At 34.1% G+C, this 14,375-nt stretch overlaps 1 protein-coding gene across 2 annotated transcripts in view; it reads left to right on the top strand.

Annotated features, from left to right (window-relative positions):
* LOC148616357 (dynein axonemal heavy chain 8-like) overlaps window positions 1-14,375 on the top strand; it is a 110,501-nt gene that overhangs the window by 45,940 nt on the left and 50,186 nt on the right. For both annotated transcript variants that reach the window (XR_015922164.1, XM_088583290.1), the window contains exons 28-33: window positions 783-887; window positions 1,700-1,813; window positions 3,034-3,096; window positions 3,940-4,178; window positions 9,509-9,749; window positions 10,039-10,238. Coding sequence is in view for 1 of the 2 variants with exons in the window: in XM_088583290.1 (XP_088439416.1) it covers window positions 783-887; window positions 1,700-1,813; window positions 3,034-3,096; window positions 3,940-4,178; window positions 9,509-9,749; window positions 10,039-10,238 (962 nt within the window). In the remaining variant the exon portion in view is untranslated. The remainder of the gene's footprint in view (window positions 1-782; window positions 888-1,699; window positions 1,814-3,033; window positions 3,097-3,939; window positions 4,179-9,508; window positions 9,750-10,038; window positions 10,239-14,375) is intronic.

The following is a 14,375-nucleotide window of genomic DNA, read 5'->3' as shown; positions in this document are numbered from 1 at the left end:
CTGGCGAAAGGCCAAGTGAGCTTATGCCATCACTTGGCGTCCGTTGTCATTGTGGACAAATTTTCAAAAATCTTCTCCATGAAACTACTAGACTGACAGGTTTTAAACTTAGCATAATTGCTCCTTAAGATGTCCTGCACAAAATGATGGTTGGAATTTTTGATCCATGAAAAAACATGGTCATTGTTACTAAAAATAGAACATAGGGGTCAGATGGCAGTTTTTTGCAAATAACTCAAAAACCGTTGCCTTTAGCAAATTTTTTGCATGGGTAATATTGTTTAGCATCATGAGACAGACCTATGCCGAAATTTTCAAAACAATTTGTCAACTGATGTAGGAGTTACGGCCCATGAGCAGTTTTTTTATTTTTTTTTATTTTTTTTTTTTGGCATTTTTGGCATGTGCAAATTTGAAAATCTTCTCTAAAACCATTTAAGATCATTGAATGAAAATAATAGTTCTTTAGTGTATTGTGCTCAAAATGACTTGTGATTTTTAATCCGTGAATAGATATGACTGCCTTATGAACTTAAGGGTCGGAAGACAGGTTTAAGAAAATAATTCAAAAAATGTTGCCTTAAGCAAAATTCTGGTTCTGGTCATGAAAATGCTATTAAAAGCATTTCCTGCATTTGACAATTTAGTTGATTTTAACTTAGCCTGTCTCATTCCTCAAGTTTTTCAAATATGCAAATGGTTAACCAGGTGAGCGATTCAGGCTCTCTTGAGCCTCTAGTTTTATAGATAAAATATAGTTAAGTCTGATGTTAACATTTTAGGAGTCATATGCAGTATTGAATGATTTTGAAGTTACTATTCCAAAAGAAGAGAATGACAGAGTTGATTCAATGAGGTACTCATTTCAGAAGCTAATGAGAAGTGCTGTAAGTATAGTACTTTATATTTCATTATTCTTACTACTTTCCTTTAGTACCCTTTTGATTTTATTAGTCCCCTACTGGCAACTTTGGCTGAAGGGGACTTAAGTTTTGCACCCTGTCCGTTCTGCATATCAGTTTTCCCCACTATTTTAATCATGCTTGCAGATATACAATTAATATTTTGTCATTTGCTTTTACAATGACAAGTTACTGATGAAGTTATAATTTTGTTTGGTCTGTTGATTTTTTGCTGAGACACAGCCCTTGAACTTAGAAAATTCAAGCAATTACATAGTTTTCCTTTTTTTTTTTGGGGGGGGGGCATGATTGCTGATATACATTAAATGTTTTGTACATTGCTTAACCATGACAAGTTGCAGATCAAGCATGAATTTTGTTCTGGTTTGTTGAATTTTTGCTCAGTAATTGGCCTTGAAAAACTATTACAGTCTCGGTTTTTACAATTTTCTTGTTCACAAATTATGCATACAATTTAATTTGCATTCATATCTCTTCAAGATAGATTTCTTCAGGTAGGGGACTTTGTATTACCATGCATTACTCTCAGAATGCTTGTTTGCAATTTTCTTCTGTTTGTCAGCAAGGCACTTCATAACAAATGCTCTTTTTACCAAGTGGTAGAATACATAATTAAAATAAGTTTCTGTGATTGTAAGATTAAATGAAATCATGGACACTGGCTTAATTATGAATATTTACTGACTGATAATATAGCAAATTAATAGTTGAAGTATTAATTTGATACTCTCTGCATGCTGAAGTTGAAAAAAAAAAAATATTACTTTTTATTTCAGAACTTTGTTCAAGATGAACTTGTTCGAGTCCAACCTGGCTTCAAAAGTGAACTTTTGACATCTGTAGAAACATTTCACAAGGATGCAGGAGAATTTTCTTCAGCTTATGACACTGTAAGATTCTTATTCCCCCTATGTAAAGACACCTCAAAACTTTGTGATGTGTTGATTATACTTAATAAGACTGGCATTCATTAGTCATTGACAGACAATTATTAATTTGGGCTTTAAACTGTGATGTTGCATAGTTTGATTGAAAAAAAATTTGAATTAATTTTTTTCTCATGACTTATACATTTAACTTCATATAATTTACAACTACCGTAAAACCTGTACTTGCGACTCCCTCCCTAGAACAACCTCCTGCCTACAGCAACCTTTCTTATCCATCCCGAGGACTTTTCCATGCATTTTACCTTTATGTAGAGACAACCTGTAAAACATAACTAACGACCATCGTAAACCGATCCCCAGAATGCAAATCCCTGTGCAGAGCAACTTTCTCATTGCTTGATGAAACTGGAAGTTGACATTTTTTATCTCATTCAAAACAATATTTCGTATGAAACGGGATTTATGACAATCAATGAAACAATTTTCAAATTTTTCAAGAATGAAATTCATATTAACCAATCGAAAAATTGAGTTAAAAATGATCTTCATTCATGAAGTGAATACTATATACATAATTCCTAAGGAAAATCTTTGAAAAATGGCTTCTTTGAAGAGAAAGGTAATGGATCTTAACAAAAAATTGGAAGATTTAAAATTTTAGTGTACCCTGCAAAGAAAGTTGCAGAATTATTTGGTGTCAGGAAACCACAAATTCAGAATTTACGAAAACAAGAACTCTAGGTGTTAAACAACACTGAGAACAATGCCTCTTGATAAATTATTTTAAAATAAAGATATTTTTTTTTTACTAAGCATTTTAACAGAAGAAACATTATCCATTTTCAGTAAAATTAATAGACAATTTTATGACAAAGAGAGAGTTTAATATTTAAACATTGTTGGTATTATTAATTTTTAAGTAATGAAAATGCTTACTCATGCATTAAAGTACTTAAAAACTACATTATAAAATGTAATAGAAAAAAAGGGATATTGGAAAATGTAACAAATACAACAGTATATCAAAAATGAAATATATATGTAAATACAACACATGTTTTCAATACTCTACACAAGGAAATATATTCTGTTTTGAAAATCTTGATTACCTCTGCATAAAGACTCCCTGCCTTTAATGAACTTTTTTATCAGTGGCCCTTAATAGGTCACTATAGACAGGTTTAACTGTATTTTAATAAATTTGCTTATTTTTGCAACAGGAAGGTCCAATGTGTGAAGGAATTTCTCCAGATGAGGCAAATGATAGACTCCAAATATTCCAGGTTAGTTTAAAAAAAGAAAAACCTACTTGGCCTCTATGTATGCATAAAAAATAAACCTTGATCTGATAGCATTCAAATTTTCATTTATTGTGATTTATTGTTGTTTGATATATTTTTATAGAGATTTATTTATCAAAGATCATAAATTATAGCGTAAATTATACCCTGTCAACAAAGTTTGGGGGTTATATGAATTTCTATTCATCTGTTGACATAACTCCTAAACCCCTTTGCAAGGAAATTTTATTGGAAGATTTTGAATTATATGTAGCTGTGCATGAAAGAATAGGACATCTCAAAAGGTAAATAATCAAAATTAAGGATTGTACATGTTTGAATCTCATTAGGGTAATTTCTCCTAGATAACTCCAAGGAGTTTTTGGAATTTTTACTTCTAGATAACTTCAAAGGATTTTTTATGAATATTTAGGAAGGTAAGACATCATATCAAGGAATTTAATTAACTAATGTCCAAACATTCAAAGGGTGATAATCTCTGTTAACAGTTTTTTTGTTCTAACCACACAGCTTCTAAACCACCAAGGAATTTTTTATGAAGTTTTATATTAAGGTTAGGCATCATATGTTAATATGTAGATGTGAATGCTGCCTATTGCCTGCGATGGGAAACAATCAAAATTATTTATTTAATATTTTAAGTCTTTTGAAACAAGGCTTGTTTTCTTAGCAAGCTTACTCATAATATTTATAGTTGTGTAAGGGTCTTACCATAGATGTTTCAATTGCTAAAGAAAGGAATTACCTTTTTTATATTTCTTTGGTAAATGAATAACATCTTCTCTAGTTAAAAGCTTTTACCCGTAACCATTCTTGCTGTTTTAGAGCCAGTTTGATGAATTATACAACAAGTATGGAATTTATTCTGCGGGAGAACAGTTATTTGGTTTACCTGTAACTGACTATCCAACACTGATGAGAATTAAGAAAGAATTAGGCTTGTTACAGAAACTGTATGGATTATACAGTACTGTTATGAATGTCATCAATGGTTACTTTGATATTCTTTGGACTGAAGTTGACATTGAAAAAATCAATACAGAATTGAATGATCTTCAAAACAGGTATCCAACCCATTCATGAATAATACCAAGCAATTGCTTTAAAATATAGATTTGATTAAACTTCCCAACCACTTTGCAAGAGATATGTCATAAATTGGGATATTTTGTCATAGTTTTTTTGTTTTTTACTCCTATTTTGAAAGTGCCAAAATAAAACGATGCATAAATTTTTAAAAAAATACAATATTGCGTATTGGTAGGTGTTGACCCGAGCAACTTTAATGTTGTAGTATGTGACTGACTTGCATATAAACTGTTACAGTTGTGTTAAAAATGAATTATCATGAATGGCAGACAACAGGGATTGGATGTTTACAGAACCATTCAATTGACCAATTGTTTTATCCAGATTAACAACAGCAACAAAGCGTCATTGGTAGTTTCAACTTCTTGGATGATAAAGGATTGTTTGTTTTGACAGAGAATTGCTAAAATATCCCATTTTATGGTATTTACTCCATTGGTCTGTTTGTCCATCTGTAAAATTTTTGTTAATTTTCTTTGCAACTACTTATCACAGCCACTTTATATTTCTACAGAAGGTTTATATAGGAATGCCACATTGTGAATTTTATCTCAGACTGAAGCAACATCAATATACTGTTTGGTGACTTATTTTATATATTTGAACATACGGTTACTGTGGGCTGTAGGGGTTATCCTTTAGGGAGTGTATATACCCAACCAGGATTGATTTCAGAAGTTATGACCTATACTCTTAAGGAAGTAGGGCTTAAAATTTAACATTTTTAAAGTAAAATGGGATTTTATAAAATAAAATACTTTACCATCATTTTCAAAAGTAAGCAAGAAGCTATACAAAAAATAACAGGGGATGAAGGGGAGGCTAGGAGGGACCTATAATTTATGACGGTAAGTATTTGTTTTATAAAATTAATAAAAAACACAGAATCAAATGTAAAGCTGAATCCCCTGAACCAGAAGATGCAGGAGGTAAAACAACTTTTTGTGCCATTATCAAAGGTCCCAATGAAAATAAGCCTTCAGCTTGGGAAGATAATGATCTTAGGTAATGAGAAATGAAGGAATTTTCAGTTCTCCAGAAACGTGCTGATAAAACTTCCTCTAAAGAAGTATTATTAAACTGTGCACAAGATGTAGAAATAGCTCTAACATCGTGGGCTTTAATGTTCAAACTAGACAGATTCTTCACTAGAAGAATTGTAAGCTAACTGAATGGTCTTACAAATCCAGGTAGATAATGTTTTTACTGATAAATCTTTAACATTTTTCTTAATAGGAATAAACAGCCTAGCATTAGTCTTAGCTCTAATACTATGGGTTCTTTTTAAATAAATGAGTAAAATTCTGATAGAACAAAGTAGTTTACAAGTAGTATCAATAGGCAATGAAGGTATAACTATTGGCTCAGAACCTCTACTAGGAATCTGATTTTTGGCTAAAAAAGCTGGATCAGTTAAAAGAGTGACTGAAGATTTATCTCTATTGAACCGTAGACATGAATCAGAAGTAGAAAGAGCATGTATTTCGCTTCTTCTCTTACCTGAAGCTAATGCCAGTAGAAAACAACATTTATATGACAAAAATTTGATATCTACTTCTTCAGCTGGTTCAAAAGGAAAGGTTTTTAAAGATGATAAAACCCAACTTAAATTCCAAGAAGGAATTAAAACCTTCTATCTAGGACGTTCAAGAGTAAAATTCTTAACTAAAAGAGAAATGTACTCATTACTACCAAAATCAGGACCACTAAACAAGTGAATAGTTCTGGAAATAGCAGAACGATAACATTTAATTGTGGAAGGAGACAATTTTTTATCTTCAAAAAGGTAAATAAGAAATTCAGCTAACTGCTGAACTGTAATTTTGAGAGGATCAATTTCCTTCTCACTACACCAACTACTGAAGATTGTCCACTTAGCATCGTGTACGATGTTGGTAGAGTCTCTGACTGCTCGGGAGAGATGTCTGGCTGCTCGTTCAGAAAAGCCTCTATGAAACTATCCCTGAGAGAAGCCACACGAAAAGATGTTGATTCTCTGGATTGGGATGAAGAATCTTGCCCTTGAACTGGGAAAGAAGATTGTGTCTTACCAGTAGTAAGAGTGGACGAGCACAAGACAGTTGAAGAAGATCTGGATGCCAAGCTTGCTGGGCCAAGCTGGAGCAATAAGAATGGTTAGACATTGCTCCAAAGCAATCTTCTGAAGAACTGCTGACAGAAATCTGAATGGAGGGAATGCATATCCGAACATTCCTTCCCAAGGAAAACTCGTGGCGTCTACTGCATAAGCTTCTGGGTCCGGTTCAGGAGGCATGAACACCTGAAGTTTAAAGTTGAGACTTGTTGCAAATAGGTCTACATGAGGAGACACCCAATGAAGAGTTATTGCTTGAAATACTGACTGGAGAAGTTCCCATTCTGTATTCACTGGGGCTAGAGTTCTAGATAGAGAGTCTGCTAAGACATTGAGTTTCCCTGGAACATGACGAACTACTAGCTGAAGCTGAAGTTGATTGCAAAAAAAGAAGAATTTCTTTTGCAAGAAAAAATAGCTTGAAACAATGAGTTCCCCCTTGGTTTTTTAAGTAAGCAACAACCGTTGTATTGTCGGATGCAAGAACAAGAGACTTGTTTTGAGGAATAAGCTGAAAATGAGAGATTGCCAGAAGAACTGCTTTCATCTCTAGAAAATTGATTTGTTCTTTCAGTAACTCTGGGCTCCAGACCCCTGATACTGAACGACATTCCAGATACAACCCCCTACCGAGGATGGAGGCATCTGTGAATAGAGTCTGATTGGGAACTGGAAAGGACAGAAGCTGGCCTTTCAAAACATTCTCCTGAACAGTCCACCATTAAAGGTGGGGAGACAATTCCTGAGGAATAATTGGAATTTGATATTCCCAATTCTGAGAAGATGGGAGCCAATGTTGCAGTAGATAAAATTGGAGAGGTCGAATGTGTAGTCGACAAAGAGGAACAACATCTGCTAAAGAGTTCAAAAGACCTAGTAGCTGAGAAAATTGGTGAGCAGAAACTGTTTCCTGAGAAAGAAACTGATGAATTTTCAAGCTGTGGTTCTGAAATTTTTCCTGAGGAGGTAGAACTAGTCCTAGATGAGTCAGGTAATGTTCTCCCAGAAAAGTAAAGTCCTGAGAAGGAATCAGATCTGACTTTTTCCAAGAAATTATGAACCCCAGGGAAAGAAACAGTTTGATGACAAGATCTATGTTTATGAGAAGCTTGTCCTGAGAAAGGTCTTTCAACAGAGAATCGTCTAGATAAGAATGAATCTGAATGTCCTGAGAGTGAAGATGAGCTATGGCAGTCTGCATAAACTTGGTGAAAACTAGAGGTGCAGTAGACAGGCTGAATGGTAATGCTCTGAATTGGTAAACCTTGTTGTTCCAGACAAAACGAAGAAATTTTCAGTAAGAAGGACATATTGGAATATGGAAATAAGCATCTGTCAAATCCAGGGAAGTGGTCCACATACCTGGAAGTATTGAAGCTCTGATAGAACGATTGGTCTCCATCTTGAAATGGGGAACAACCAGATAAAGGTTGAGAATGGACAGGTCGATGACTGGTCTCATTCCTCCTGTTTTCTTTGGAACAAGGAAAATCCGAGAATAGAAACCTGGATCTATTGATGATACAGAAACTTTCTCTATTGCTTTCTTTGTCAAAAGACAATCTATCTCTGCTGACAGAAGAGATATTTTTTGCAGATGACTGGTGTTGGACATTGGAATAGGAACTGGTGAAAGAGGTGGTAGTTCCTTGAATTTTAGAGTTTGAATTAATTGAAGAAGAAAAAGCTTTATCACAAAACGGAACCAACTTACCCAAAGTGGAATTGAAAATATCATAATCCCTAATAATGATCATTAAAGGAAGTTATACCAAAACCACTTACCTTGGAAAAATGAGACTCATTGGCTATGATACCTTCATTAATAATTTGAAGAGAAGTGGATGTGATTGGATTCTGGGAAACTAGTATGAGACTTTGGTAGGTCATTAGACATACCACAAGAAACTTCAAAAGTTGAAGTGAGTCCCTTAGGTTTGGGAGGTGACTGAAATGGCACCTTATTGACATCTCTCATAATAGAGTCAACTGAATTTCTAAGATCCTTCAAAGTAGAAGGAGTATCCTCACTTCCAACAGCCTTGTTAGAATGGTAGGAGACCGAGCAATTACAGAATGAGCAGTATTACAAACCAAAACATTCTGAGGAACCTTGATCCTTATTTCACCTTCTTCACCAGAGGAAAAATTACCTTCCTGACTACCTGAGGCCACTGAAAAGCATTCCTCATCATCACTATCAAAACCTGGATAAGGGTATGTCTGAGGCCAGGGATGTCTTGACCAAGACATGGGGTTATTAGCCGAGGAGGGCAAAGTAACACCACAGTAAGACACTGGAGACCTTGAACCAGGTAAATTTAGACCCATAGAAACACCAGGAGTACAGGAAACTGAACCTGTGGTGTCTACTGGCCTAGATACTGTAAGAGTTACCGTACTTATAGTAGGGATTACTCTATTACTATCCACAGAACCTACAACCGGGGTCTGTGGAATAGTAGTGTTAGTCACCAAAGTTAAAACGTCCGTTGATTGACCAGACACATTTGGAGTAACCACCTGACTATCGTAAGGTAACGACCCATCCAAAAAAACATTGCCAGTAATGGCTTGAAATGGGCTACTAACATTAAACTCCATAATTAAGTATCAATATACAAAAATAATAAATATATAAAAGAAAATTCCTCAATAAAGGGGATTTCTAATACTACAAAATTTCAATATTATTCCCAATAGAATTTACCACATGCGTCTTCTTGCGCACGCAGAAATTAAATGGATGAATAAAGGGCAGATGGCTACAAAAAGGTCATCCCATTGGAAGATATTTTTAGATAGGGGATTCCGCCTGCTTGATTTGCACAGATGGACTTACTCAGAATTTATGATGGTAAAGTATGAATGTATTCAAATTTGAATGGCAAAAGAAAGGTTTTGGTTGATTTTGGGGAAAAGGAACCTCAAGCAAGCATTGTAAACCTAAACTATATAGGAGGAACTAAGTGATCTTGAATTGTGACGTAATCAATCATTTATATAAAAAAAAATTCAGTATTAAAAACATTTTTTTGATTAATTGTATATAAATAGGCTGAAGGAGAGTTGGTTCTCCCATGAAATCTAGAAAACTTGGAAAATATAAAAGGCAGGAAAACTCTCATAGAAATTTAATCACTGCCTTTTATAAGCCATGGATTAAAAATGCAAATATAAGTCTGTGCCTTTTAAACTGTATTTTTATAGGTGTCGAAGACTGCCAAAAGCCCTGAAAGACTGGCAAGCGTTCATTGATCTTAAAAAAAAGATTGATGACTTCAGTGAATCCTGTCCTTTGTTGGAATTGATGTCCAACAAGGCTATGAAAGACAGACATTGGGAAAGGATAGCCAAGCTTACTGGTCATACATTTGATCTTGACTCAGAAAATTTTATGCTTAGGGATATTATGAAAGCTCCTCTTTTGAAATACAAAGAAGACATTGAGGTAGGAATTAAAGTTCTCAATGCTTTTGTGCATATACTGAATATAAAGTTTCTGTTTAATATGTATAGATTTCATTGATACAATGTGTTTTTCCAATTCTGTTAAATTGAATAGGTTTATAAGGTAAACATTGTACGAAAAAGTCTTAAGGAAGCTACAGTGTTTTCCAAAAATATGCTGCAGAAATCTGTTGTGTTCATTCCTGTATTTTTAACATATTTATATACAATACTATTTTCTTATTGATGCTACCAATAGGTAGTAGTTAACATGATATTACTATTTGTAGGATGTATGTATCTCAGCAGTGAAGGAAAAAGATATAGAGGCTAAGTTATCACAGGTTGTTAATGATTGGAATGGTAGAATACTGTCATTCTCAAACTTCAAAGCTAGAGGAGAATTGTTGTTAAAGGGTGGTGAAACAGCAGAAATTATCACTTTCCTTGAAGACAGCCTGATGATTTTAAGCTCACTTTTGAGCAACAGGTAAGGGCTGTTCCAGCAAAACATACATGGGACCCAGGGACGACATTTAAAGAAATATATGTACATGGTTGTGGGTTGGTGGAAAATGCATTTATGGCACTGCACTGGGCTTCGAAATTCGCTTCTGTGAGTGGTTGTTGGGAAAATTTAATATCATTCTATTGAAAGTTGTTTTTTACTCTCTCGAAATGGTCCAAAATGAATCCCTGTCATTGTATAAACCTTTAGTATAGTTGAGTTGCACTCTTTTGTTGCTGGAAGTTCGCACCATTTTTACATGTGTTCCGCTTGGAAATCGCTGCATGTTTGTTTTGAAATTACTCTTCAGGTATTCTCAGGGTTTTGCTGTGGAGCAACCCGAGACATCCGAACATCAGAAAAGATGTCAACTTCTGTCGTTTGTTGATGTGGTTCATAAGTGTTTCTCGTCTCTCGATTTTTATGTAGATTAGACCGTTGATTTTCCTGTTTGGATGGTTTTACACTACTAATTTTTTGGGCCCTTTATAGCTTACTTTTCAGTGTGATCCAAGGCTCTGTGTCCAAGATTGTACTTAGACTTATTATTATGGTTTATACTTTAAATAAATTGTGACTTGGATTGAGAGTTGTCTCATTGGCACTCATACCACATCTTATATCTATTCAGTGTGTCTGAATTATCATCAAAGAAACTCTTCCACAATTAAATTTCTTTTGAAACTGAATTTGAACAGTTGTTATGCCAGAGCTACGAAACTATGCAGACTTTTTGTATCACGCTAAAACTCTAACAAATAGGCTTCTGGAACAAGGTTATGTTGTTTCAAGATTGAAGTCAGAAGTTTTATGGTCATTATCATGAACTCGTGGATCGTTATGGTGTATCCATCAGCACCATGAGAACTGATTTATTCAACGGGTCATAGTTTTCCTTCCCTCGTTTGTCTACCTTGGACTTGACTTTTTATGAGCAACTTGGCAGGTGTTTCTAGAAAAGCAGAGGACGCTTACCCTACCGGTGCACCTGGTCCATGCTCCAAGTTTTTGGTGGAGTCCAAGTTGCTCATTTACTTTTGTTACTTTGTATGTTTGATTTTATTTACTTTGTGTTCTTTGTTGTGTGTGTCTGTTTTCCATGTCTGGTCTTTGTCCCTGGATTACATTCTTTTGATTACCGCTATAAGCTTGGTTCCCTTGATTATTCTTTTAAATCACTATGTAGTCATTGCATATTGATATCAAATATAGCCCATTCCAAAACTTCAAAATGAAAGGGTAATGGCTATGGAGTGAATGTGTAGGTGACAAAAACACCAAATTATCAAAGAACAGGGCTTTTACTTCTGTTCTTCATCTCAGAAATTGTCAGAGAGTCTACAACAATTGACAAAATTTCCATACCTTTTAACAAGACAGCCTCCAGTGTGCAAATGAGCACATCGATATTGATAAACATCAAGATTACTTTATACTCTCTTGTTCCTCACCTGCACAGAGTGCATGCAAACTTGAGTGATGCTTAAATACAACAGATTTCCAGCTGAAAGTGCTAGGCATACAAGAAGAGAAGTTTTCTTGAAATCATTGATCCCCGATAAAACAAATGGATTCACTTCACACAATTATCAAGGCAATCATATGGATACACACAGAAATTTCGACTGATTAGATAAGATACAAAATAGTTCAGGCAATACACCAGCTTCATATACAGTCACTGTTGGATCAGTACAACTTTTGTATTATCTTCTATTTCTCTTCACATACCAAATATCATTGACCTGTGATATGAAGTGGTTGTTGAAAATTTGATGTGGACTAATACTCTTACAATTGTGAATACTAGAAAGGTAATCCTATATTCTGGCCTTCTTCGAAATTGCTCTTAGGCAAAACAAAAATCAAGATTTAGCTGTGCATTGAAAAGATGATATATGTGCATAAAAATGAATGTTAATATATGAAACGATTTTAATATACAGATATATGAATGCACAAGTGGTAAAAGCATTAGTCTATACATGAATATGTGCAACATGCAAGAAATAGGCAAAACAGCGAATATACATGTTTTTTAATTGGTGTCTTAGCTAGGCGAAATGGAGGGGCACTGTATCCCGCCCCTCTGCCCCTATTGAGTTACTCAGTACCCCCTTAATGCCCATTTATAATTACTTGAGGATTACACTTTTGTTAATAAATTACCCCAAGCCAATTAAGAAGTGTCACCTTCATTTACCACATGCTGTCGTAATTAACCTTCATGTATACCTCAGGTAATTATTGGTGATCAATCAGCTGATCAGGGTTGTCGGATGATGATCATTGACAAGAAGATATTAGATCCTGATTGATCTATCACCATCTCATGGACAGCCAATCATTGGTTAATGATTATTTTCTTTTGTACAATTAATTTCAAAAATACTTGACAGGTCTATGTTATGTAGAACCATGAGTGTACACAATTGTATTTTGCATATATTCGTTTATTCAATATGCCAGTTATCTCTGTCAGTTCAATTCTTTTTCAAATTTTCTATGTCATCAACAGTACAGGTAATTTTTCAAAAGTTACAATTACATTAGTTAGAGAAAATAATATGATTTTGGAATTAAATTGGAGCAATATTGAATACTTGTTTCATTTCATGCCACATTTTACCTCATAGTATGTCATAAATGTTAAGAATCACTTGTTCTTAATCTCCTTTATGGTGTGATAGTATACTGCTTTAAATTCTCCAAAAGCAATGTTAATTTTTGTCTACACACATCATTCTTGTATTATTTAATAATTATTTAATAAGAATACAAACATACAAGAAACACAAAAAAAAAATGAATAATGGTATTTCTGACTTAATGGAAACATAAATCTTAATAAACTTCAAATACACTAATGTTCCTTTTTGGTTGAAAAAAACATGCTACATGTTAAATTGCCCTCTTCCCTGCGCACCCTCTATTTTCAAATCCTAGCTAGAACACTGATTATGTGTGAATGGAATGAAGCATTCATGAAATCATGCAATGTCTTGCTATTATATGTATGAAATACATGTATGTCACATGCAGCTGAAATATATAAAAAAAAAATTAAAGAATCATCATGAGAATACTGTTAAAGAATATATATAAATTTTAATATACAGATAAATGAACACAAGCGGTAAAAGCTCTTGTCTATACATGAATATGTGTAACATGCAAATGAATAGGCAAAACTACAGAATATGTATAAATGAAATGAAGCATTGATGAAATCATGCTATGTCTTGCATTATCTGTATGAAATATGTCAAATGCAGCTGAATTATATAAAAAAGTAATGTATCACCATGGGAGTACTGTTACAGAATATATATAAATTTCCTTCTGTTGGTGCCTATAAACTTGGGTTTTTACCTCTATGGGTGGGTAGGAGTGGAAAAATATCGCTTCTATGGGAAGTTACAGACATTTTCAAGTGCCTTCCCTCCATCCCATGTATGTTTTACTGGAACAGCCTTAAGATTTTGTCACATGTAGACAAAATTACTGGATATGACAGAAAGGTTTGTATCCTATTTTACACCCTTGCAAACAAAAATTGAGAAAGGCATTTAAGAATTGCTAAGTCCATCTGTTTGTCTCTCTGTCTACCTAAGTACTTTGTAAACCAAATTCTTATCTCCTAACCTATTACTGTTAGATTTACTCCCATATTCCAAGCCAATCACTTAGTTGTTTCACTCACACTTGAAGTGTAAACTGCAATTTTGAAAAATCAGTATGTGCACTTCAACAGTTTGTTTGTTGGCTATTGTAACGCCCTGACTATTTTGGTAGTTGACTATAATTTTTGTGGGTCCCTGGTGTAGGAAGTAATAATAAAGATTGGATGGAAGTTCAATAATTTATGTAATTAGCAATCTTAAACTCTGCATACATAGGTAACAGCAATATGATAAATTAATAAAATGATACAGTGAATCCTAATCACAGAAATCTTTGACACATATATACTTGGAGCAAACTGCACTTGGGGCAGTTTGGTGTAGCATCAAACATTTTTCACAAGGTGACCAAGTTAATAAATAAAAACTCAATATCCCTTAATTCTATAAGGATTAAAGTAATAATTTGTGCACAAAGTAATTCACTTGGTGCAGC

Source organism: Perna viridis, chromosome 5 (genome assembly GCF_037379345.1).
Source record: "Perna viridis isolate PV_CMFRI_1.1 ecotype Kerala chromosome 5, ASM3737934v1, whole genome shotgun sequence".
In the NCBI taxonomy this organism is placed as follows: Eukaryota; Metazoa; Mollusca; class Bivalvia; order Mytilida; family Mytilidae; genus Perna; species Perna viridis.
The sequence above is the reverse complement of the archived record's forward strand: the minus strand, read 5'-3'. Positions and strand labels throughout refer to the sequence as shown.